Source organism: Mauremys mutica, chromosome 2 (assembly GCF_020497125.1).
Source record: "Mauremys mutica isolate MM-2020 ecotype Southern chromosome 2, ASM2049712v1, whole genome shotgun sequence".
Lineage (NCBI taxonomy): Eukaryota > Metazoa > Chordata > Testudines > Geoemydidae > Mauremys > Mauremys mutica.
The window spans coordinates 38,039,660-38,066,971 of record NC_059073.1 but is presented as its reverse complement, the minus strand read 5'-3'; the positions used below and the strand labels follow the sequence as shown (position 1 = coordinate 38,066,971).

The 27,312-nt window shown below is 37.1% G+C and overlaps 1 protein-coding gene across 18 annotated transcripts in view; it reads left to right on the top strand.

Moving 5' to 3' along the window:
• The window catches only part of RIMS2 (regulating synaptic membrane exocytosis 2), a 799,605-nt gene that overhangs the window by 598,031 nt on the left and 174,262 nt on the right, over positions 1-27,312 (top strand). For 14 of the 18 annotated variants that reach the window (XM_045004549.1, XM_045004555.1, XM_045004557.1 and 11 more), the window contains one exon: positions 3,175-3,228. The exons of the other annotated variants lie outside the window; for them this stretch is intronic. In XM_045004549.1, the coding sequence (XP_044860484.1) occupies positions 3,175-3,228 (54 nt within the window). The remainder of the gene's footprint in view (positions 1-3,174; positions 3,229-27,312) is intronic. 18 annotated transcript variants of the gene reach the window in all.

Sequence of the window (27,312 nt, the reverse complement as noted above, 5' to 3'; positions counted from 1 at the left end):
CGTGCTTTTGCAAACCCTGGGTACTCCCCGAGGGAACCTACATGAGGTCTGGTCTATAATGAAGCAGAATCAGGGGTGAAAATTGAGAGTGCCAGCAAGAAGATTATTGCTCGGTCTCAATTGTAGAGCTTTGAGCCTGTGCTGGGCATCTATAGTAACCCATTGAACTTGTTGTGTATGTGTGTGCAGATCTTAATATTAAAGATATACAATCTGCAAGGAGGGGAGTGTTACCCGAGAATTTGTCATTACTGCATGTAACCCCAGATGGGACAGTAGTGTAGTGAGCAATTCTGTATGTTCATCTACTGAGAGCTGAAAACCAAACATCACATAGCTAGGAAAATCTTAGGCCCTGAGAGGCAAGGCCATGCAGCTGCATGTTTGCAGCTTTGCTATCACAATGGGAGGATGGGACAGAAAGTTAACAGATTATAAGTATGGAAGAGAGTGAGCAAATAGCAACATCAGTTTTAAGTGTCTCGACACATTGTTGTTATGACTAGAAATGTTTTGATGGTAAGAGATGAGGAGTAGTTTTGCTGAAATTAGGAAAATAGGTGACCCACTAGGAGTCAATGTGCTTTGTTTGAATTTAGCTATAAAAGATTAGGTGAAAGCACTCTGTTGTGCCAATTATTTATCAGCTGGATGAGCTGTGCCCCCACTGACTTATTCCTGACATCCTCTGGAGAGAAACAGTAAAGTTACCACTGTTTTGGGTTCTGAAAACCCTGGGTAACAAAACCAGACAATTACTACACTATCAAATGAACTCAAATAGGAAAATGATAAAAGAGAAAAACACCCTATCACCAGTGGGTCAACACTTTTCACAAAGCAATCATTCCATATATGACCTGTCAGTCCTCATCCTCCACGGAAACCTGTGTAACACCTTCAAAAGGCAAGCCTGGAAACTTAAATTCAGAATGGTGCTGGACACTAAAAACCATGGACTTAACAGCGACACTGGTTTTATGGCCCATTACAACAACTTGCAACACACCCTGATGCCTACTAACCTTCCCTTGTCCTACAAGTGCAGAGATGCTGATTGCCCATTTCAATTTAAGTGGTCTCCTACAACTTGTCTGAACCCTTATGCTTAACAATCTGTCCCACCTTGTATTTAGCTTGGAAACTCTAGTTTCATTTTCTAGACCTGAAGAAGAGTTGTGTAAAGTTTGTCCCTTCCACCAACAGAAGTGGAAGATATTACCTCTCCCATCTTGTCTCTTTTGTATACACTAGATAGAAAGGTATAGATATTTAGATATATATGATATATGTGATCATTACAGTTGAGTTGTAACAAAAATGTATGTTGAAGTCTAACACAATAACCCTGATGCTGAATAGGAAGTACAGTAGAACCTCAGAGTTACGAACTCCTTGGGAATGGAGGTTGTTCATAACTCTGAAATTTTCATAACTCTGATTGAAACGTTATAGTTCTTCTTTCAAAAGTTTACAACTGAACATTAATTTAAGACAGCTTTGAAACTTTACAGTGAAGAAGAAAATTCTGCTTTTAACCATCTTAATTTAAATGAAACAAGCACAGAAACAGTTTCCTTGCCTTGTCAATTTATTTTAAACTTTCCCTTTATTTTTTTTAGTAATTTATGTTTAACAGTACTGTACTGTATTTGATGATTTTTTTTGTCTCTACTTCTGCTTGATTGCATACTTCTGTGTGGTTACCGGTCAGTTCCTAACTCTGTTGTTTGTAACTCTGAGTTTCTACTGTATAACTCGAAACTGAAACCTGATATATTGAGACTCAGACTTATTCTCTTTTCCATCATTCTGGAGCCGCCTCTGCTATTAATAATCTGAAATACCATAACTTTATTGTAGAATTCTAGAGAAAAATCTAAGCACCAATCTATTTCCATTATACTGACACTACTTAATGTCTAAATATTCATATTAATGCCTTGGTATCAGTAATTTTAAGTTGTGAGTACAAACTAGAAAATCCCAATATATAGGGATTCAGTATACTGGTTAGTTGCACAATATGTTTACAAGTAAAATTATAATAAACCTATGTAGTAGTGGAATCATTAACAAAGAATTAGAAACAGAACATCACATTCAGTGAGGAAGCAAAATACAAATATTTCTTTTAAAATTGTGCAAGAAACTGTCAATAAGTAACAGAAAAATGTAATGTTAAAAATACATTAAAACAAACCAAATAAATTAATTGCATTCAAAAATTTGGGTTTATGAAAGGATAAGTGTCCAACTCAACATGCTTTTTCTCTGTCTACTGTAGTTACTATGGTCACAGATATTGTGTATAGGAAGAGTTCTGGTTCTTTTTTTATATGTACTCACTGGTACATTAAATAGATCAAATAAGATTTATATTTTATGTTGTTTATCTTATAATAATATACTATCTGATGTCTTTACTGATTCTTTTGCACTTTTTCAGATGGCAGTAAATCTACATATACTTATACTAGCACTTTCATTTTAATTGTAGTTCCTAAAGAAAAGTGAATTAAGTTAATGTTTTCGTTGAATTCTAGGTTTTCTGAAATTCAGCTAACTTGCTGTTTTGTTACAAATTGATCATCATCTTCCTTTTTTTTTTCTTTGCAATTGACTGAACTTGGGGGGAGGGGAGGCATTATTTTTACATTGCTCTTTGGAGGCATATGCAGGTAACTCAAATTCTTACTGATGATCTGCCCACATATTTAAATCAGCTGTTCACTGATTGGAGGATTGTTGCAAGAAAAAACAAAACAAAACTAGAGTGGATGCTTTTACTTTAGATCTTTAAAGCTTATGCTGTGTCTGCTTTTCTCTGCTTCAATATTATTGTCCGCTTTTCTATGCATCACTAATTAATTCAGAAACCACCAAGTCAGGAATATTAAGGGCCACATCCTACCTTCTTTCCTTGCGCAAAGCTTTCATTGAACTAAATGAAAGTCATGCATAAAAAAGAAAAACAGGATTTGGTGCTACTAGAACTAGGTGCGTCCACATACACAGGATTTATTTCACCCTTGATTCACTCAAAAAAAATTGTACCAAATAGTGAGGAATTGTATATTATTTGTTTGACATTTATTGTTTATTTGATCAGCTTGTAACAACGTATACATGTTTTTGTCTCACTTTTTTTCTGTTTTGCTTATATGAATGCAGAAGGAGATGAAGAAAACAAGCATTTTGGAGAGCAGGGGTCAGAGGTTGAGGCAGGTCTGTCTGACCAAATTTGCATATCCCCTTTAGATATGTTTCCCTATGAGCAAACTTCTCTAGCTAGCTTGGAAATATATTAAGATGCAAAAGCCAGACAGTAATAATTTCATTTTATTTAAGACCAAAGCAAACAAAACCAATGCATCATGGATTATTTTAAATGCTTACAGGAACACTGTCAAGCATTTCCCAACCAAATGTTCAACCTACAAAATTGTTATAATCTTGTCACCTGGATTCTAGAGATCCATTTTCATAAAAATCCTCTGTTCTGTCACCAAGAACAAATCGCACCATTTATTAAATGCGTAGTCTTGCAATATTTTTCTTGTGTTGCTGCAGAGATAGCCATCCAATCATAAGAATGAGCCCAGGTTAATTAACAAGCCCTGTCACAGAACTATGCTAACATTAGTCATAGTGCTTTTGACAAGCAAGGAGGTAAAGATGTTGTCATATTGCTCTGTTGTCCATAAAAAATACAGATCGGTAAGGAAGTGATTGCGAAGTACAAAGTTAGCAGAGAAGAATATGTTATTTTAAAGCTCCTAAGTCTGTATTTCAAGCAATGGCCCTGATCCTGCTTGCATGAAATTTCAGTTGATACAAATGGAAGGTCAAGGATGAGGAGGGCTATGGGAAATCAGGCCCACTTGGAGGCTAAAACAACAAAATCTGAAACTTTTATGATTGACGCAGTCCCTTGTAAATCAAAGAGATGCAAATGGTAAAGAATTTTTTTTTAAATTGTCCCAAATACTATTGTGCTCAAAATGTTTAGGATAGCTTATTCTAATAACAGAAAACATGCTTCCTACAGTTACAATAACACACAGAGCTCAAAAGGATTTATTCAGCTGTCTACACTTTTGCAGCCTGGCTCTCAAAATTCTTCCTTAAAGGAAGAATGTTAAAAAGATGTAAATGTATAGTTACACGTGTTACAATTTAAGTAGGTCAAAGACAGTTTATCTGTTACAATTTTCAGGTTAAAGCTCATCTCACAAATAATTTGTTCTGTGGATGTAGTCTTTGACCTATTGCATTTATTTATTTTCAGAGTGGAATTATTAGAGCAATGTAGTTGTGCCTTTGTGATCATAAACACCTGCTATTTTTATTAAGTTGCACATTTTACATTATTGTTTTTGTTGTTGTGTCTGTGTATATGTATTGTGCGGTCATGTGATAGTTCAAACATAGTGCATGGATTTGTGTTTTCATAGTTTGCACTTTCTCCTTGTGTGCTATGCTTAAGTTGTTCATGTTATCATTATTCTTAATTATTAATCATCATTGTCTGTTTTTAATGTCATAAAGATTATGAGGAAAAACAACAAAATCCACCGATTAATGGGAGAAAAGGCAAGTTTATAACAGTGGATTTTGGGGTATCTGGAGATTTATCAGCTGTATTTTGTATTGCATGTGTCTGTGTTTCTTAGTTATATTAGTTTAAAATAAGTAACTCCATTCATGTTTAGCTTTTATGTTCTGTCTTACTTTCTTGAACTTCTTTTAAAAAATTTTTATCAGTGTGATTTTTAATCTTTCTTGGAACTAGTAGTTCCAACATTTTTTACCCTTATTTATGACACGATACTGAAGTTAGAATTTACACCTTCTTAATATGTAGTTAACTATTTACTGCAGGGGGTCAAGTTTTTCCATCTTGATGCTTTCCATTAGTCCAGATGCAGAAGCTCCCAATCTGCTGAGTCCAAAGGGACTGAGTAAACTTTATAATAATTTACAGAGTAGACTGCATTGCCATCCAGTTTTTACCAGTTATTTACCTAATCAGGCTATATATTTTGCAAGTTTGGCACATTTTTACATTATAGTGGAATCCCCTTAATTGGTACATCCTGGTGGAAATAGGCTCATGCCATTAGACAATCTTCCCAATTATCTGGGCCTCATAGGAATACATTTTTCTTGTAAATATTCACTTTTATTTCGTGAAAATAAGCATAGTATAAAGCACTCAGACCTTTAAACATATAGGTTGACTCATCAGTCATAACTGGAACAGGAAAGCAGCATGAAGCACCCACAGGGTTTAACAACAAGATTTTTATACAAGAAAATACCAATTCATGTTTGTAAATTACTGTGATAGCTTTGAAGATATCCTGTGTGCCATTTATCCAGCTTTTAGAGATGCTGAAAAATGCATTACACTGACCCTATTCCGTCAATTAAGAAGGCTTTCTTTTATCAGCGGGCTGATTACGGATTAGATAGTGCCCTATATTTATGCAGCAACACAGAAACAAGAGTAAATATTCCCCTTACCCTCCCTCTCTCCCTAGCACACCCAGTGCAGCCAGGTTGTCATATTACACACAATGGGGCAGTGTACCTTTCACTAATCTGTTACTGTATACTCCATAATCTAGCCCTGACTGAATTCTACTGTGTAAACATTATTGATCAGATTCTGTGCTTCAGTGGTAATTACCAGATAGTTCACTGATTATATTGCATTGTAGGGCCAAATCCTGGTCCTATTGAAGTCTGGGGGGTTTGCCATTGGCTTCAGTAGGTCTAGAAATTGGTTCTCATTGATTCAGTTTATAGTGTATACAGTTTGCTTTCAAGCACAATTTGTCTTCATTAATTGAACTACAAACCTGTCCTTTGCATACTTATATAGATCAAATGGCTTACTCTATACAATGAACTGTATATTACTAAACTGTATTCAGAATAGTTCACTTTTATGTATTTAGTCATCTGTCTAATGGGACCAGTTTACATTTTGTTTCTTTCAAAAGCTTCTGATGCACCTCAGAGCTCCTTGCATCCAAAGCAGCAGAGTTTGTGTCTGATTCTTGGGCCCAAACAGCCTATTTCCAAAAACATTAAGTCCCCCTTGACTCTGCTCCATTCCTGGGTAATTGTTCCCTTTTCATTTCTCTTATGTGACACTGTTGGATAATGGTTTGGGATTCTGAGAGAAAGCTGCTGGTATTGTTCTCCTTCTTTTGTATGTCTTAATTAGGGCTCATAATAGATGACATACTTAGAACTGAAAACCTTTCTTCCCTTGTTCTTTATAAAGTTTTACTTAATTTAGATTTGAATATTTGTGTCAACTTCTACTGTGATACTTGAGCCTTGGGATGGAGTTATATGGTATCAATTGGGAAGTATGGTGAGAGCTGATATAAATTAAAAGGAATTCACAGAGTAGATTTTGCAAAAGATTCTGTATTGAATCAGGAAGAGTATCATGAAGTAAACCTCGAAAAAATCACATGATATCTCATATAGCCATTAAAATTTTAAAGGTATGAGAGTGCAGATACCCACTAGGAAGAGGCTCAACGTAGAGGTCTGAAATGTTGCTTGCTGCCTCTATGAAATATCTAATACTAGTGGAAATCTTTTTATGCTTGTATATGTTTCTTTGGAGCAAGAACAAATTTCAGCTCACAGAGTTCCCTACTAATCAATTTATAAGGAAAAAGGGTTTGCTCTATCCCAGAGTGGTCATAGAATTTGTCCACTCAAGCCAGCAAATGTCCCAAGGTCCATGTGGATGTTAGGATATGTGTAGATACCAGAGGAGGGATTCACAAGGGGGACTTAGGTGCTAACTGCCACTTTAGGTCCTCAGTCCAACATTTAGGTGTCACTGGCATTTACAAAACTACCACTCAGCTGCTTCCTAACCCTATAGTTGACTAAAGTCCCATGGCACCTTAGTTTTAAAGTCCCCCAGGTATCTGGGCATGCACACAGCTATCTCAGTCCTGATAGTACCCCAACAGCTTGGTGCCCAAGCCACAGGGGGGTTCATAAACTAGGCATTCCCCCATCTATCTTGTCTTCGGGACCCAAACTGGAAGGTGTATTCAGAGCATGCCTAAACCCCCACCAAAGACACTAGAGAAAGGGGCGGGGGTGCTTGCCTGATTATCTTTAGCATGATGGTTAAAGCGGCCACCCAGTATGTGGGAGGCCTGGGTTCAAATCCTCCTTTGTCTAATGTAGGGCAGGGAATTGAGTCTTTCACCTTTCAGGAGAGTGCTTAGCCTCTTAGACTATGGGTTATGCATCTCTCAGTCTTTTCTGTTAAAGCTGTTCCACTGTCTATAAATAATTAAATATTCAGAGAAGCAGGAGAACTGGAACTAAGGTCTTCCCCTTTCCCAGGTGAGTTACTGAATTGCTGGGCTATAGAGTCATTCTCTCTCTCTCTCTCACTCTCTTACCCAACAGATATGTAATATGGCAGAGGAGAAAATAAATCCCAAGTTCCTCACAACCCACATTAGGAAACCTGAGCACTAAGCATTGTGGCTCCTAAGTCCACCTTTTGAATCCCAACCTGACTGCCTCTATAAAGCTACACAGGCCACACCATAGTGTGCCATTGGTTGCCTCTTCCTCTGGCTGAATATTGGTAGTCACAGAGGGGACCCAGCAGGAGTTAATGATGTGTGGGGTCTGGAGTGGAGCATGTTGTAGAGTGCAGCTGCTTCCCATCTCCATCTCCTTTGCTGGCTCTGCTCCCAATTACCCACAGAGCCTCAACCCCACAGAATTTTGCAGAGTTTCAGGATTGGAGAGTAAGAATGCTACAGGGGCAGCATTTTTATGCCTCCTGTTCTACTTTTTGTTTTTTCTCCACTGGCATAATCATAATCTGGCTCTGTGTGTTATGCTTTTTATAATGCATGCATTCCTCTCTGTACATGCCCTGTCCTTAGTCTATAAGTGATATGTTTATGTAAAGTTTTTACTGTATTCCTACCTGGTACATTTGTCATGCACTTGTCATGTGCTTCATTTATTTTTCAAAATATAAGATGAATGTAATACTGATCTATTTGTAAGGATCTTTTTCTGGAAATAAAGTTAAGCTCAATGTGACCTAGTCTGCCCACTAACCCACCCAAATGTAACCTCCAGTTGACTGACTTATCTGAAGTATATCAGATATCTGAGTCAGTGTTACATGAGAGTGGCCATACTGGTTCAAGGTCACAATGGCCCATCTAGCCCAGTATCCTGTCTTCTGACAGTGGCCAGTGCCAAGTGCTTTAGGAGGAATGAACAGTGATACATCCCTTGTCATCCACTTCCAGTTTCTGGCAGACAGAGAATAGGGACACTCAAAGCATGGTTTTGCATCCCTGCCCATCTTGGCTAATAACCATTGATGGACCTAACCTCCATGAACTTATCTAGTTCTTTTTTGAACCCTGTTACACTATTGGTTTTCATAACATCACCTGGCAAAGAGTTACACAGGTTAACTGTGCGTTGTGTTAAGAAGTCCTTCCTTTTGTTTGTTTTAAACCTGCAGCCTATTAATTTCATTGAGTGACCCCTACTTGTGTTATGTGAAGGAGTAAATAACATTTCCTTATTTACTTTCTCCACATCAGTCATGATTTTATAGACCTCCATCAGATCCCCCTGAAGAGTTCCAGTCTTTTTAATCTCTCCTCATATTGAAGCTGTTCCATCCCCCTAATCATTTTTGTTGCCTTCTCTGTACCTTTTCCAATTCCAATATGTCTTTTTTGAGGTGGGCCATCCACATCTGCATGCAGTATTCAAGATGTGGGTGTACCATGGATTTATATACAGGCAATGTAATATTTTCGGTCTTATTATCTATCACTTTCCTACTGGTTCCTAACATTCTGTTAATTTTTAGAGTACATGTTTTCAGAAAACTATCCACAATGACTCCAAGATCTCTTTCTTGAGTTGTAACAGCTAATTTAGACCCTATCATTTTGTATGTATAGTTGGGATTATGTTTTCCAATGTGCATTACTTTGCATTTATCACCACTGAATTTCATCTGCCATTTTGCTGCCCAGTCACCCAGTTTTGTGAGATCCCTTTGTGACTCTTCACAGTCTGCTTTGGATTTAACTATCTTGAGAAATTTTGTATCATCTGCAAATTTTGCCACCTCACTGTTTACCCCTTTTCTAGATCACTTATGAATATGTTGAACAGTACTAGTTCCAGTACAGATCCCGAGGGGACACCACTATTTACCCCTCTACATTCTGAAAACTGACCATATTTCCTATCTTTTAACCAGTTACTGATCCATAAGAGGACCGTCCCTCTTATCCCACCACTGCTTACTTTGCTTAAGAACCTTTGGTAAGGTCCTTGTCAAAGGCTTTCTGAAAGTCTAAGTACACTATATCCTCTGGATTCCCCCCATCCACATCTTTGTTGACACACTCAAAGAATTCTAAGAGATTGGTGAGACATGATTTCCCTTTACAAAAGCCATGTTTACTCTTCCCCAACAAACGATGTTCATCTATGTGTCTGATAATTCTGTTCTTTACTATAGTTTCAACCAATTTCCCTGGTACTGAAGTTAGGTTTACAGGCCTGTAATTGCTGGGATTGCCTCTGGAGCCTTTTTTAAAAATTGGCATTACATTGGCTATCTTCCTGTCATCTGGTACAGACGCTGATTTAAGTGATAGGTTACATGCCACAGTTAGTTCTTCAGAACTCTTGGGTGAATACCATCTGGTCCTGGTGACTTATTACTTTTTAATTTATCCATTTGTTCCAAAACCTCCTCTAATGATACCTCAATAGGGGACATTTCCTCTGATTTATCACTTAAAAAGAATGGCTCAGGTGTGGGAATCTTCTCCCTCCAATTCAGGTTTTTCCAGGTTGTGTCACAGTTAGTAGTGTCACCTCTAAAAGTGGCACATTCAGAAGTGATGGCACCTTATAGCTAATCAAACATAATTAGCTTGGATTTGTCTCTCCCAAAAGTATGATTTAGAAAGCAATGGCTAAGGGTTTTTTTGCTGTAGACAGGGATTGGATGAAATTTGAATAATGAAACTATCCATTGTGTCAGTTAGTAGATATGTAGGTACCAGGATATTGAGAAGTACACAAGGCTTCCTGGGTAAACAAATCTGTACATTTATCATCCTTGTATAAGCAATATGAGTTTTTTCTATTAATTGGTATCTGTTCTTCAAACCAGTTGCTGGTTTTCGTGCTGCATTCATGCTGCATTGTCATGTAATGATTAATTTTAATTGTTCTTCTGCTTAAGAAATTCTTAAGTAATTTGCTAAACTTGACTGCTTTATTAAGAACACACCTTTTTCAGTAAAGCGGGAACAGCTTACTGTATGAAAGTATTATTCAGCTAGGAAAGTATGCACTATAGATGACAAGATTTGTCTTGCTTAATCTAGCTTTAAATGAGATCTTGTAATCATTGCCATATACTATATGATAGCTAAATAAAGTCTTAATAACCTTGTAAATATAATAACATGTATAAACTATTGTATTTTAAATAGTTTGAACAAAATCTATAGTTTTCTGGTTGTAGATGCACCTATGCAAAAACTTCATGAAGAAACAGATTAATCATAAACACTATAGATGCAGAATTATGTTATGTAGCAGAAATAGTTCCTCAAATGTGCCAAGAAATATAGATAGATGAATCACAATGTTATATTTTCAGAATTTGTAGGAAAAGGTCTTTTGTACAGATTCCACTTATGTATTACATTGTTTACTGTATAGGCAATGTATAGTGTGGATCTTTGAAGTATAACTTTAACAACTATCTGCACCACGTAGAAACTTATCCTCTGCATTCTGCAGTGTAGGTCTTTATTGCATATTCTGATTTCAGGCCATGCATGGAACTTTGACATTTGTGAGAGTGCTGAATGCAAAATGAATATAGCAACAGAGATCTGAAGGAGTGCCCAGCAGAAGGGAGAATTTTGTTCCACATTTGTGTTGTCCGTAATCCTCTAAATTTCTTTATTACAATGTTTGCAAAATTCCTTGACTACTAACTGTCAGAAGTTTTATTAAAGTCCACTCTGATGGAGACTGTTGGCCCAGTCCTGTCCAGATTCAGGCAATCCTCTCTGTGAATTCAATAGGAGTTAGGGCTGCAGTGTTGGTCTGAAGATGTTTTGTTTTTTTCCCTCCCTCCTGCTCCATTCCTCCCGCCTTCCAACCCACACCCCCGCGCACACACACACACAACAAAACCAAAAGCCACTAAACAGTCATTTTGATTTGGGGCCCAATCCTGCAGCACTCGCCTACCAAAGTGACTCATGTTACCTTAACAGGACTACTCATTTAAGTAAGGCCTACAGGATCAGGCCATTAGGCCTGCTGCATCATACTTACTTCTAATGTGTTATGTGCATGTAACCAGAAGAGGGAGCAAAACTTCTATCTTTTAAAAACAGAGTCATAATTAAAAACTTAAAAAACCTACCCAGCTGTAAGGAAAAATCTCAGTGTTGGCTTAAAAACAACACATTTGCTTATTTGCAGTGTCTCTTTGACCAACAGAACTTGGTTGAATAAAAGATACTACCTCACCCAACTTGTCTCTCTAATATTTGCTCATTGTTATTTAAATATATTCATATAATTTGAAAGTTCAATTTATCTGTTAAATTACTACTTCAAATCTATTGATTTTATACTTTTATGAAATGTATCTAGTGTTTCTTAATATTTGGCAAAATCAATAATATTTATACTAACAATAGCAATGCACTTTGATTTTGGGAAGAGGTGATGTCAATTAAGCAGTGATGCAAGTAATGTTCAGCTAAGTATTTTTTTTTGAGTAATGGTACATAAGTAAGTCTATATACACTTCCCCCCCGCAAAAATGGAAGAAACCACCAGTACACTACATTATTTTTTTTTAAAAATAACCCGACATGGATGGTATTTGCGTTGAGAGTATTGCGATAAGGATTCCCATTCCATTCCCAAAGTTACCAAGTGATTTGCTACTACAAATAATTGAATTATCCAAAGTCTGTCAAAGAAAATATAACTGGAGGAAAAAAATTAAACTAAACTGTATTAGAATACTAGCTATACTAATAATATATAATATAGACAGGTGGCTCTATTTTTATCAGTGCCCAAAGGATTTACACTAAAACTCTTCATGAGCCTTAGTAAGTGTTGTTCATATACATTTCCACTGCAGTCACAGGGAGGAACAAAGTACACGTTGTTTTCAGAACATATAGACTCAACAAGGAAGTTCAAGCCAGAACAATAAACAATTGGGAGAGCATGTATTGTATATGTTTTTCTATAACATTAAAGATAGTTAAAACTAATATGCCAGAAATTTTTTTAAAATTAATACAGAATTATTTACACACATAAAGAGAGTAGGAAGAAGGGCTCTTAATATCTGAACCTTATGGATTGATTTCTTTTAATGAAAAATCATTTGACACTCAAAGTCACATTTTGTCAAAACAATGAACTCCTTGCAAAAGGCACTAGTTAGTAACACAAGATCTATGATGAGTCTTTAATAAGAAGGAAAACCGGTTCCTTGAGGTAGTATCAAATTGCAGCTTTACACAGGCTATGCCATTCTGGAATTAATTCTAGGAATCTAGGAATTTTTACTAAGATAAAAATAGTTACATAAATGAGTTATGATAAGTTTTGTAATATCAGATTTGTAATCATCTCTAAACAAAGAACACAGTAATAAATTGATAGCAAAATGAAACATATAGCAAATGTATGTGTGTATTATACTACCTAGGATAAACATTGAAGAGTTATTGAATAATCCATAAAAACTTGTAAAAAATTATCAACTGTTGATGGGCACTGTAAGACATACAAATATTTGAGTATTGCTGGGTGAATGTATTGCATGGGTGAAATGGTCTGGTTAAAAGTGTGATAGGATTTCCATTATAAAATCCTATTTTCAGAGTTCATTACATGACTGAATACAAGCTGGTGTATGACACAGGCCAGAGAAATTGTGTTATCTTCACTAAATTTTGATATAATTAGATTTTTATAAGACACAGTGTAGAAATATTATTTATATAACATATTGAGTACAAAGGGTCTAGAAAGCTGTTCTGATGGGGCAGCTGCAGATTCTTCTGGTGTGAGGGAGTCCTAAACTGGCATAAAGCCAACACAGCTGGGTCTACGCCATTGCTTCCTGGCCTTCATGGCATGAGCAGCATGTTAAGATGGAAGGTGGGATTGGAGTTGTTCCAGATAGTATAATAGGTTCTGGCTGGCTCAGATATGAGGGAAGCACAAAGGTGTCTTAAAGCCACCTTTGCCCTCATCCCACTCCTATGCCAAGTGGTACTCTGGCACAGCTGAGAATCTGGCCTAAAGTGTGCATATGTATTGACAACACTGGCTTTTTGCATTTTCGTAATGCTCAAAGAGGACTTTTCATTGTAAAGTAAAAATTTGTATAATGTGGACCAGATCTTTTCGATGGCCTAATAAATCTATCTCTACTTCATATCATTCATCTTTCTTACTCTATTAGTGCATAAGCATTTGACGTTACATGTAATTTCTCTGCCTTTGTCAATTTATGTAATAGGATTAACAGTATTTCAGTGTGCTGCTTTGTATTTCATAAGTCACTAGTCAGAGCCACCCTTGATTAATTTTTACAGTAGTTGTCTCCATACATTAGTAAGACTATAATTCCTTTTTTGGGGATTCATCTTATAGTGTGAGGAACAGAAAGAAGTTCTCAGGGTTTTCATTTGTAAGGAAAGGTCACTACCTTAAGTTTGTTCTAATTAGAAAAGCGAAGACTTTCTGGTGATCTAATTGAAATTTTAGAAATTTGGAACTGAATTGATAAAAACAGATTCAGAGAGAGTGGATTTAATCTAAAATATTGGAAATTTGGATAAAATGGAAAGTGCATGAAAAATAACATATGCACGGGTAAATAACATATAATTTTATCTTACCGAGGGACATTTTCTCTCCTACTACTGAAAAACACATGGAAAGAGGAGAACTTACATAGAAAAGATCTGGAGCTTCAGTAACCCTGAAATTTTGCTCCATCATGTCTAGCACTGCAGTTTTGCATCATCCCAACTCATGTGCCAGATTGGTGAATGCTAAGAAGTAGCCAAGGACATGGACAAGGGCAGTCACAAAGTCCAAAGATCTACATGTTATTATAATTTATTATTTTGATATGGCCAAGAGAGTGTTATACACTGCATATTGAGTAAAGACATGGGGAACCCAGCGAATACTAAGGTCAGTGATTGCATCCTGGATCTCTCCAGCTGTCAAATCATCCTAGCCCCAGAGTTGCTTTTGAAGGCTATAGAACTCTGCATGAAGTTTTTATCTTCTACTTGATGCAGGACCCCACAACATCTAAGTTGGCTCTGTTGTGTGTTTTTTCATTGATCTTAGATCTTCTGTAAACAGAAATCAAACACTTGATACAGGAGAGACTAAATGGTCAAATTGTTATATACTGTCTGTACTTCATGTGCACTCATTGGAGAAGAGAGGAGGAGAACAGTTAAGGAACCATTGCCTAGTTAGCTGAATAAAATAGTTCAGTTTATCATTATTTGTGGCATGATTATGATAGTATTAAACAGAAGAAAGAGCACTAGAAGCTTTTAGAATTTCGTTGACATGTTTTGTAGAGCTTCACAGGAGTCCAGGAAATGGTTTAGTAAGAACCTACGTATACCTTTTTTTCAAACCAGAAACAGCTAAAATGGACTCTTCCTTAGTGGTAGTAGTAATGCCACTACCAACCAACATATTACTCACTTGAGGCAAAAATTCTGCTACTGTGTGCATAGAGGATCATATGAAAGCAGAACTGGCATTACTCTGTTCCATAAGAGGTGGGTATGATTCTGGAGAAATGTGCAGGAGTTCCACACCCTTTATACAGCACGTAGCTCAGCTCCATGGGAAGAAGAGGACAGGTGATCCACTGCAATGTGCATCCTTCAGAGCTTATGTTTGCAGGGGGGACATTTTGGGTGTGTGTGCATCACTACATTATTGGTTTGAAATTGCTGAATAGAGTGACTGAATAGTAGCTCTGTAGCTATTCCAGACTTAGGGGAAGATGCCTCCCATATTTTCCTTAGCCCTCTGCCCAATGCTAAGTTCAATTAGCTGGTGTGGGAACTTGATTCTGGATTTGGTCCTAAATGCAGAGACCTCCATAATGCAGTGTTAAGGGCCAGATGCTGGGGTGCATCTGAGCTGCATTTGGTGCAGGTCAAGGTGGGAGCAAAGGTCACTGTATGCCATCTTTATGTCCTTCCCTCTCCTGGATCTGACTATCTACCACTCCTGTCCTCAGCATGAACAAGAGAAGCCTCTAGGTTGGTCTACTTTACATGAGCTGCCATCAGGCCCCCCAAACCATTCCAATGTCAAAGGTCAGGGATATCTTACCCCTGCCCCCTTAATGACCACATCCTCTAGCCTAGTGGCATGGGAGTTACTATGAATTCCACTAAGCAAAGAAAATCCTTCATTGGCTGGATCCATCATTGTTATACCCCCTTTGGCATGGAGGATTGCAGTTCCTCAGAAGATTTGGGTTGAACTTAACAAATGAAAGAAAATGGAAACACTAAAGTTCCCCCATCCAAGTTAACTTGGCCATGTGGTACTTTCTTCTTTTTTATTTTGTCTGGTTAAATATCCAACATTAATGCACTTCATATACACAGTAGTGTCGATTTTAGTGGTCCCCTATGGGAACTGAAATGTGCTAGCCAAGTCCACAAGGACTGGAGGCTTCTGATAACATTTTCAGACTTAGGTGCATAAAGAGGTACTTTGATAAATGACCTGATTTTCATAGATGCTGAGTGCCTACAACTCCTAATGAGGGTGATGAGTCCAACTGGTGCTGCTGTAGATGCTCAGCACTGTTGGGGAAAAATCTATTTTAATGCCTCTGAGAATCTCTGCATATCTGATCTTAGAGAATCATTTCAGACTTAGTTGGCCTTGAAACAAGTGATCATAAAATGCAATGCAATAGCTTTAAAATTGAAATGCCAGTCATTGTGGAACATGGAATTTTACATTTTGCATCATCTTCTATATAAGCGATATCTACACTAAGAAAGTAGGCTCCCTCCTGAGGTTGACCATGACCAGCTAATACATATTTAAACATGACTTGTCATGTTTATAGTAGGTACAGAGTACTGTTTAAAATCTTGTTAATTAAAGGATGTTGGCTAATACATTTTAGAAAGCAACCTGTTTTGCTAGTTGAGGTATGGCCTTAGTGTCAATTTGTAAGTTGTTACCTATACTGATTTTTTTCTACACCAAAATAACATAAATTAAGAACTTAAGAACGGCCATATTGGGTCAGACCAATGGTCCATCTAGCCCAATATCAGTGTTCTGACGGTGGCCAATGCCAGGTGCTTCAGAGGGAATGAACAGAACAGGCAATCATGAAGTGATCCATCCCGTCACCCATTCCCAGCTTCTAGCAAACAGAGGCTAGGACACTTCAGAGCATGCTTTTGCATCCCTGCCCATCCTAGCCATTGATGGACCTATCCTCAATGAGCTTATCTAGTTCTTTTTTTTTTAACCCTGTTATAGTCTTGGCCTTCAAAACATCCTCAGTGTTATGTGTATAACATCAGAATATGTGTTGTGATGTGACTTCCATAGTGACCACTCTTTTTGATAATGCCAGATTACACAACACTTTATTCTTCATTCCATGATGTGTCCAACGATCAGCATAGATGCCAGCGATATTAGTTTTTATCAGCATTGCATTGATAGTTCAAATGGCACTACAGATGTTGTGCATATACTCTGGTGAGATTAAGTCACTGTTTATAGGAGAGAAATAGATAGAACTGGGGAAGATCATTTCATTAAATTAATACTTCCAGAATTTTCAGAAGTTAAATTTAGATATTATATTGCCATAGAATTACAGAATCTGTTTAGTAATATAGTCATCATAATGGGCTTGGGTTGCTTTTCTAATATTGAAAAGTGAAATGGAGCAGCATCAGATCAGAAGGCTTGAAGGATGTGTATAGGTGCTTTTCTACATTTTGACACAAAGGTGTATTCGTCCTCCTTTATAATAACAATGGAAGTGTGGAATAATACCCCTTTATGGCAAATTGATTTTGTGATTACACAGTGGGAAATGTGCTTCACTACTTTCATGATTTTTCCCCATTGGTGATTGTGGGTGTGATCCTGTAAATATGCCCATGAATAACATCTGTGAGTAGTCCAAATGATTTTCTGGGTCAGCAAAGAAAATGCCCAAATAGTCCAAAATTAAGACAAAGATTTATCAGGGGCATAATGCTATCCAACGGCTATAAGGCCGATATTAAAGGAACTAGCACATGAAATTGCAAGCCAAATAGCAAGGATTTTTAATGAATCTGTAAATTTGAGGGTTGTACCTGTTTGAGAAAGGGAGAAAAAGTGATCCAGGAAATGACAGGTCCATTAGTTTGACCTCAATTGTATGCAAGGCCTTGGAACAAATTTTGAAACAGAAAGTAGTTAAGGATATAGAGATAAACGGTAATTGAGATAAAATAAACATGATTTTACAAAAGGTAAATTGTGCCAGAGCAACCTGATCTCTTTTTTTGCAAAGATAACAGATTTTTTAGACAAAGGAAATGAAATGGAGCTAATCTACATGGATTCTAGTAAGGCATTTGATACAGTTCCACATGGGAAATTATTAGTTAAATTGGAAAAGATGGGTATTAATATTAGAATTGAAAGGCAGAGAAGGAACTGGTTAGAGGGGAAATTACAACAAGTCATACTGAATGGTGGACTATCAGGTTGGAGGGAAGTTACTAGTGGAATTCCTTGGGGATCAGTCTTGGGACTAATCTTATTGAACATTTGCATCAATGACCTTGGCACAAAAAGTGGGATTGTGCTAATAAAATTTGCAGATGACACAAAGTTGGGAGGTATTGCCCTAAATACTGAGGACCAGAATAACATACAAGAAAATCTAGATGGCCTTGAAAACTGGAATAATAGAACTGGGATGACATTTAATAGTGCAAAGTGCAAGTTCATGCTCTTAGGGACTAACAACAAGAAATTTTACTATAAGATGGGAGTGTATCAGTTGGAAGTGGCAGAGGAGGAGAAACACCTCGGTGTATTGGTCAGTCACAGGATGACTGAACCACCAATGTGATGCAGCCATGAAAAAGGATAACACAGTCTTAGGATGCATCAGGTGAGGAATTTCCAGTAGAGATGGGGAAGTGTTGTTACCATTATACAAAGCATTGGTGAGCCCTCATCTGGAATACTGTGTGCAATTCTGGTCTCCCATGTTTAAGAAAGATGAATTCAAACTGGAACAGGTGCAGAGAAGGGCTACTAGGATAAAGAGAGGACTGAAAAACATACTTTATGAGAGAAGACTCAAGGAGCTTTACTTGTTTAACCTAAACAAATGAAGGCTGAGGGGAGATATGATTGCTCTCAGTAAATACATCAGGGGGATAAATACCACGGAAGAAGAAGCACCAGTGCTGACATAAAAACAAACAGATATAAATGGCCATCAACAAGTTTAGGTTTGAAATTAGAGAAATATATCTAATCATCAGAGGAGTGAAGTTCTGCAACAGCCTTCCAAGGGGAGTAGTGGGGGCAGAAAAACTAACTGGTTTCAAGACTGAGTTTTATCGAGGGGATGTGTGCTGAGATTGCTTACAATAGTTTGTGGCTGATCTGCGACTGCTAGTAGCAAATATCCCCAACGGCTGATGATGGGACACTAGATGGGTAGGGCTCTGAGTTACTGCAGTTAATTCTTTCCCAGGTGTCTAGGTGGTGGATCTTGCCAATGTGCTCAGGGTCTAACTGATTGTCATATTTGGAGTTGGGAAGGAAATTTCCCTCTGGTCAGATTCACAGAGACCCTGGGTTTTTTTCATGTTAGTCTGCAGCATGAGTCACTTGCTGGTTTAAACTAGAGTGGATTCTCTGTAACTTGAGACTTAAAACAAGATTTGTGGACTTCAGAAACTCAGTCAGAAGTTATGGGTCTATTCAGAAGTGGTTGGGTGAGGTTCTGTGGTCTTGATGTGCAGGAGATGAGAGTAGATGATCAGGATGGTTCCTTCTGGCCTTAAAGTCTGAGTCTAAATTCCCCATTAGTAAGAGATTAGGTTAAAAAAGCATTAAAAACCTAAAAAGGAGATTGCTGAGGCTAGTTTAACCCTAGCAAAAGATGGAGAGTAAACCTGTAGGCCCAGAATATTATAACAGCCAAAGAAAGAAATTTCAGAATCCTTCTGAATCAAGAGAATCGTGTCCTGGATGGCAGAGGGTACATAAGCGTCTATTGACAATTTACCTTGGTGTTGAGGTCAGATATGCTCATTTACACAATATAGGAGTCTGGAGGCTATTTACACATTATGAGAGTGCTAATTGAGTGATATATTACCCTTAATATACCAAATGAAAGAAAACCAAACCCAAAACTTTACCATGAACTGTAAGTTAAAACACTAAATATTTATGATTTTTTTAAAATGGCAACCTCAACTATAGTTGGCATAAATATTTTAATAGATACTGCACGTAACTCAAATAATGTATTTGTTAAAAATAGGCTGTTGATTTGAAAAGAAACATACATAGTGGATGGTTTCATTTTTTCTTTGTTTGTTTGAATTATAGATTTGCAAAGCCTTTTTTACCAAAATATTTTTGGTAAAGGTCTTTTTAACTTACAGAAATATAAAAATATCCTAAAACTCTATAGACTGTAAACACACTGTGCACTATAACAGAGGTTCTCAACCTTTTTCTTTCTGAGGCCCGCCCCACATGCTATAAAAACTCCACGGCCCACCTGTGCCACAACAACTGTTTTTCTGCATATAAAAGCCAGGCTTGGTGTTAGGGGATAACAAGTAGGGCAATTGCTCATGGCCCCACAGCACAGTGGACCCCAGGCTTCAGTCCTATACGGTAAGGCTTTGGCTTTCTGCCCTGGGCCCCATTAAGTCTAATACCACCGTGCTTGGTGGACCCCCTGAATCCTGACCCCTGGTTGAGAACCACTGAACAATAATATACATTTTTTCCTATTCAAAATGTTAAATATAACAGAGAGAGCAACCAAAATAGTTGGTAGATTGTATGGGGATTAATATACATTGTATGTCCTGTTCTGTATTTTAAGACGTTTGATAAAGAAAAGTAATTAAAGAACTCAAGTTTTGGCCTGCCAATTACAGTTTACCTGTTTAGATTAAGCTGTTCCAAATGATGTTAGGTGTCTTATAATGGAAGTTACATAATGTTTCTGACAAGCTCTGATTTCTTTTGGTTTATGCTAGAAGTTACATGGGAGGACCAGCAGAAAAAGGTGAATGGTACAATAACTGATGACAAACCATTGCCGAAAAAGAAACACCATTCTGAGCCAGGTTTGTCAGGGTTTGGAAAACCACATGAAAGCATGAGACTATAGAAGCATTGCATTACATTTCATGCTTTTGTAATGAGTGTGTGCTTGATGTACCTTATTTTTTCACTTTGGTGTGAAATTTTTAGTATGTAGAGACCATTTAGTTTAGTGTTGTACACAGTTCTGTTTTAGATTAGCAAAACTAGATCCACTTGTGTAAACAATTGTGTTAGACTGCACATGCATTAGAAAAAGAAATAATTTGGCTTAATATTAGCATTAGCTTGCTTTTCAGTTTCAATTCTATTTTGATTTCTATGTGTGTGTGAGTCTCAGGAATCCAAGTCTGAGTTCTGCCAATCCTTATCTTGTTTAATCCCAACCAAGGTATACACTGTATATAAGGAGGTGGGACACTCACCTCCCCAAGATCTGAAACAGAATCCTTCCTGCTATGTCAGATGTTGCTTAAAGCATAAACAAGGCTCAACCATTCCTGTCTTTCCAGTGCCACTCTTTGCATGTATCCAAGATAGGAACTCTTAAATCTGGGTTTGGAAATGTAGCCCCTATCTTACAGAGATGTGCATAGCATTGAGCTCAATGGGTCTACTCACATACTCAAAGTTTAGAATATACTTAGTTCTGTGAATCCTAACCTGCAATATGGATAAAGCTCCTCTGTGCAAAAGACAGAACTTTTTCAGGAGCTAGTCTAAGACTGTGGAATGAATTACCCCAGGAACTAATGACTATTGCAAACCTCACTGGCACATTTCTAAACACTAACACCCTACCCAAACAAGACACTACACAGCACACACTTCTCCCTTGGGGAGAGCATGAGAGAATAAACAACATGTGGCAGGTGTCAGTCACATCACTACTCATGCAAGTAAAGGTTTGTAGGATTGGCCTTTGTGCAACGGAATTGTTGCTGTCTGTTGGATGACTGCTATGAGCCAACTGGGAGAGTTTTACTCCATTTTTATGTAGTCCCTACTTTTCAGTGGGGGATTTGTCATTGTAAGGACTTACTAAGACCCATCAAAATGAGTCCTATGCATTTTCTAACTGAGTTCTGTTCCCAAATATAAAATATACATTCTAAAATAAATTAGCTGGGTAAAAGCATACACATTTTTGGGAAAATAATCCTAATTTTTTTTAACAATTTTGAATATATGAGCCTGCTACATATTCTGAACATACCCTTTGTACATCTTCTGGTAAAGGTTTTAAATTAATAAATGAAATGGATGTTTAACCATTTAGTTCTGCAATCAAGAGGGCATTTTGAGATACAGTATGTTAAAAAAGATGCTATATGAGAAAATACTGGGTTATGTTATTAATATAATCCAATATATGACATCACATACCATCTTTCGAACATACTGTAGCTCAAAATTCTCTGCACTTGCAGAATTAAATTTTAATTAATAGCATCAGATGTTAGACATTAAGATAAATCAATAGCAGGGAGAAAATATAGATGTCCATATTTGAAACAAGCCAAGAAAGTGAAAGGTGAAGAAATAGTGGAGGATGTTCCAAATGGTAGGAGCTGCAGAGGAGAAGGGTCTCACATGGTGAGACTGTATGGAAGGACAGATAAGAAATAAATGCTCAACAAGTGTAAAGAATGGTGTAAAGAGTGAAATACAGACCAAGATTTGTGAAGCTGCATGTAGGAAGCCCTTCAATGGTTTTAAAAATGTAAGACCAGATTCTGGGCTGCATTTGAGCAGCTTTGCACTATTCTGTTATTGCAACACTGCTCTAAAGCTAGCTTAGCCAATCACTGGGAGATTCTCCCTGTGAATAACAAAGCAGTTACATTAGACACTGTTACTCAACCAAACACTCAACAGATTGTTTCAGTCCTCCAACTTGGGTGGTCACGTGACCAAGGTGGAGGACTACAATAATCTGCTGAATGTTTGGTTGAATTAAATAGTATTGCAAGTAACTGTGTTGCTATGGACTGATGACTAGGATTGACTCTGAGATTTTGGTGATAAAATATTAGTTGAGAGAGACTCCCCATCTTCTGATTTCTTGAGGAGGAATGCAAGAAATTTTAGATATAGAGGGGAGATGTTGAGTGAGAAACACATGATGTAAGAGAATTTGTATTCAGGGAGTTTGCTGAAGGGGAAGCCAGTTAGCCATACATATTCTTTGTTTATGTAATCTTTTGATCATAGGTCAACTCCCAGTAAATTGAAAACCAGGGAGATTTAGTTAAATATAAAAATTAATAATTCAGTCAGTATGTAATTCTTTGTATGATTTGGTTGATATGAAAATCAGTACAATTACAGAATTACTGAATGTTTTCCAGTTTTTAATTGCCTCCAATTTTCATTTCAGTATGACACAGAATTTTTATTGATTACACATAATTGCATTTTAGAATTTGTCAGAGGGAAGCAGGAGGATTTTGCAGTTGTATAAAGAGTAGTTTCATTAAGGGACATACATTAAGAACAGTGGGATGCAGTTTGGGTTTTTGAATCCATGAAATGATTGAGGCATTTGGTACTGGGGAAGAGAGACTTTTGCTCTCCTTCCCCTTGTGGGTCAGAGAACTTCTTCACCTGAATTTTTGGGGAGCCTTGAATTGTTAATTCCCCATCTTAGTAATTAACAATAATAACTTGCCCAGATCCCCCATTCAACACCCATTTCTGCATCCAGAAATTTTGGATACGCACATGAGCTGAATGTTTTTGTTAATCGCACTGAAAAATTATTACATTGCCAAAAATTAGATTTCAGAATCAACAATTTGTTCTGATGAATGAGACAGTTCTCACTTCTCTGAAAGGTATTTTTTCAAGTTGTCTTTCTGTAGACTCATTAACACTGCACTGCATCAGTTTACACTTGGTTCACATTCTGATTATTTTCTGCACAAATAAATAAATGCTAGAAACTTTTTTTAAAATTAAAGATTTGATATAGTAGCAAAAAGTAATCAGAAAATAAGATAAAACCTACAGAAATAACCAGGACAGGAATATGATCTCTAATGTGTATTAAGTAGAAATATTTTTAATTAAATTTAAAAATGATAGCATCTACAAGTTGTTCACAGAATACATCTGCAATAATATATAAAAATGTTTGAAAAAATAGATAAGTATTTCAGGTAATTGGAATGAATAACAATCAGGATGATCTGCACCTTATATAGCACATCACATTTGAGAAATAGAGATTTCAGCAGAAAATTAAGTCAGAAATCTAAACAAACTTTACCAAAGGTGATAAAATACAGTAATGGAGATGGAAATGATGTAGAGCAACCTGTGCTGTACCACTGAAATGGCCTTATTTCTAAGATAATGAAAGAAAATATAACTAGTGGAACATAACCATTAAGTGACACAAACTAATTTCCTGATCTCAGCCAGGTCCTTGTCATAGCCAAGATGTAAGTATCAAATTCTGAAAGTATCATTAATGAAAAGGGACTAATTTTGTAATGACCTAAACTTAAACGCTTTCATTATTTTCCATAGATTTTTATAAGATGGGCTGATAGAATTAATCTGAATGATATTGTTCTGGCTGAAGAGATTAAACAACACTCATTAAATTAATCTGGATAAGATCCCCTATGTATTATTTCCCAAGGAGTGGCTATCTATTTTATCATATATATTCTATCTAATCTATTTAGGATCTGATTCTACACATATCACCATGATATTACAGAATCTTTAACCCCCTGATTTAAATTAATTATTATACAAAATCTTATATTGTGTCAGAACCTTAAAGAGGTGTCTACAGGAATATGACTTAAAAATAACAGTGTGGAAAGATAGTTCAAGCCAAAGCTTAAAAGGTGGTTTTGTTCTGAAAAGTGGCTTTTAAAAAGACGCATTGTGAGGTTTTATATTTATTGTGTGTCAGTGATTTCCATTTCAGTTCTGCTCTTTTACAGATAAAAGTGATATTTTTTTTCTAACGATTAGTCTAGTAAACTTAACCTGAGCTCTGAGAATCAAGCTAGATTCATTCCTTCTCAGGCATCATTACCAGTGACAAAGTTTGGTAAGTCAAATTCTGCTGTCAGTGACACATTTTACTCTTACCTTCAAAGGGTTTGCACAGTATTGGCCTTTGATGGGGTGAAACCCCCATCACAGGCAAGAAAGGGTTAAGAGCCCACTTAGTCACTTTCATTTCACCTGGTTAGAAATTAGATAGTTATGTGTCTGCCGGAGAGGGTGGGAATAAGAACTAAAGAAGGGTCATATGATTACTCAACAGGCATGTGGGGCTCATAAATAGACTGAGAGAGTTCATGCAAGCTCCTGTGAAGCTCCTGTCTCACTGCCTTTCCCCAGTGCCAAAGATAGTTGGAGGTTAGAGGCTCAGGAAGACGTAGGCTGACAAGATAAAATAGCCTAAAGACTGTTCTAATTTACCTTACTGATAATGGCTACAATGGACCAAAGCTATAGCCCAGTATCAGCACAGAGACAGCATAGGAGCACTGTGACTATCCCCCTTTTTCAGCCCACCCTCTGTGCACTACAGCTGAGAGGAGAGGTGGTGTAGAAGCCCCTGTAGACTGTATGCCATTAGAAAATCACCAACCCGCCATATATACATACAGTGGAGTAATCTTGCCAGGAACCCCTGTACTCCAGAAGGGATGCAGATTTCCTGAAACTTTCCAAGATGGGATTCAAGGTAGGACTGGCTTTAATTTTTACCAAGAACACTTTAGGAACTGAGGCTGCACAAGCTGCAGCAGGGAGCCACTAAGTCAACACAGTCCCTGGCCAGGCCATCTGCTTTTGAGGCTACATTGAACTATCTGCAGGACTGCTGGCATTGGGGAGATTGTGGGCACTTTGCACTGCTGCAGCCCCCTCCTGATGGACTTTCCACTGCTAAAGACCCTGTGCCATAGCCAGCTCTGGCATAATGAATCTAGTCCAATTTGTGCAGGATGCAGTTGACAATATAACCTACATGGTCACATGGAGCATGGTATTGTTGTTGTTTATAAAGCATCTTTTTAAAAACTAGAAATCCCAGTTGAATTATATATATATATATATATATATATATATATATATATATATATATATATATATATATATAGTGAACCATTAATTGGGTCAGGTGAGAGTAAATTGTAAGTAAAAAGGTAAAGAGATCAAAATAAAAAGAAATAGCTCAGAATCACAAGAAATATAATTTTAGAAAGCCTATAAAAGCATTAGAAGCCAGATGCATGTTTGACTAGAAATGCTTTAGAGTCTAGCAAGGGTATTTGGGGACAAGTGAAGATTATAATAAAAATGTGGAGAAATGAAAGGAAGTAAATGGATCAGTCTCTACCATAGAAGAAGATGGGGAAACTCCTATACCTAAGGTTTTCCTAATGGTAAATCAATGGAGTTTTTTAACATAAATTGAAACCTCTAAGTTATGGGGTAATTTGGTGGCTATTGTTCAGTAAATCACAAAGAGTAGATAGTATTTACCTAGGGGTTTTGAAAGAAATTAAGTGCAGAATGGCAGAAATATTGATATAGGTAAGCAATATATCCTTAAGAACCATAACAACTCAAGGCTAGTGTGGTGCCTTATTTTAAATGGTTTCATGGCTCTGTGAGAGAATGTTCCACAGTCAGTGCACCACTGAGTCAACAACCTGATGCAATACAGTACTCACCTTTTGTCCTTAACTATTGATATAGTGGCTTCTGCTGTAAACACTGCTTCCTTCTGAGCTATGATGGATGAAGCATGAAGGCAGGTGCGTTAGACTTTCAGTGTCAGGAATCACATTCTGAGGCCTTCAATCCTCTGTTTTCTTGTGTAGTGCAAGGAGAGGGACAGAGCCTCAGTCTTTTGCTCTCTACATTAAGTATGAGTGGAGGTCATGTTTGGGAGCAATGTTAACCACTGGGCATAGTCCTCTGCATTGAGAGGTAGTAACTTATGCCTGGTTTATTACTCTCAAGAGTGTGAGGAAAAGTTAGTGGTATGTGGACAGAGAATAGGTATAAAAATAAAAAATAAAAAATATATACCCTATGTTGATGGAAAGTATCACCTATGTTGATGGAAATAAAGTAGGGCAAGATGCCCGGATTGGTCTATCTTGATGCTGGTAATCTTGCCAGTGTTGCCCTATCTCTACTGTTCCATTTTTTGAGAAGGTCATTGGTAAAGTTGTGCTGAAGAAGTTCTTGGTTCTCAGATTTCCTGGATCCCCTGGTTTTAGAACTAATAATGATACAGACATAGAACTGATCTATCGATGATCATCTGTCAATGATCTCTTGAAAATGGACAAAAACTAAGTGGCCAGTTGTTTACTTTAGATCTGTCAGTTGCCTTTAATATTATATCTCATGATGTATTGTTGATACTGTTGTACTCTCTTGCAAGGATAGATGAAGAGTTGTGAAAGGGTGATGGGGGTCTATACTCTGCGAAAGAGATCAAAGGATAGTATCATCTGATCCCAACAGCTCTCTTTGGCTAATACTGCAGGTCCCCATTATTTCATCTTCTTTGTTCAATGTGTATGTGAAGCAACTGGAGGAGAGATTGAAGTGTTTAGATTACCAAGCCAGTAATATGTCAGTGATATGAGTAATGTGACACAGAAATGATTATATGGATTGTGCAGTCTTTCAGATTTCACAGTGTCCAGACAAAATTGGGGATTTAATGAGGTCTAACTAGTTAAAGCTCAATCCAGACATGATAAAAGTGATTAATAAAATATCCAGATGAGATGACAAAGC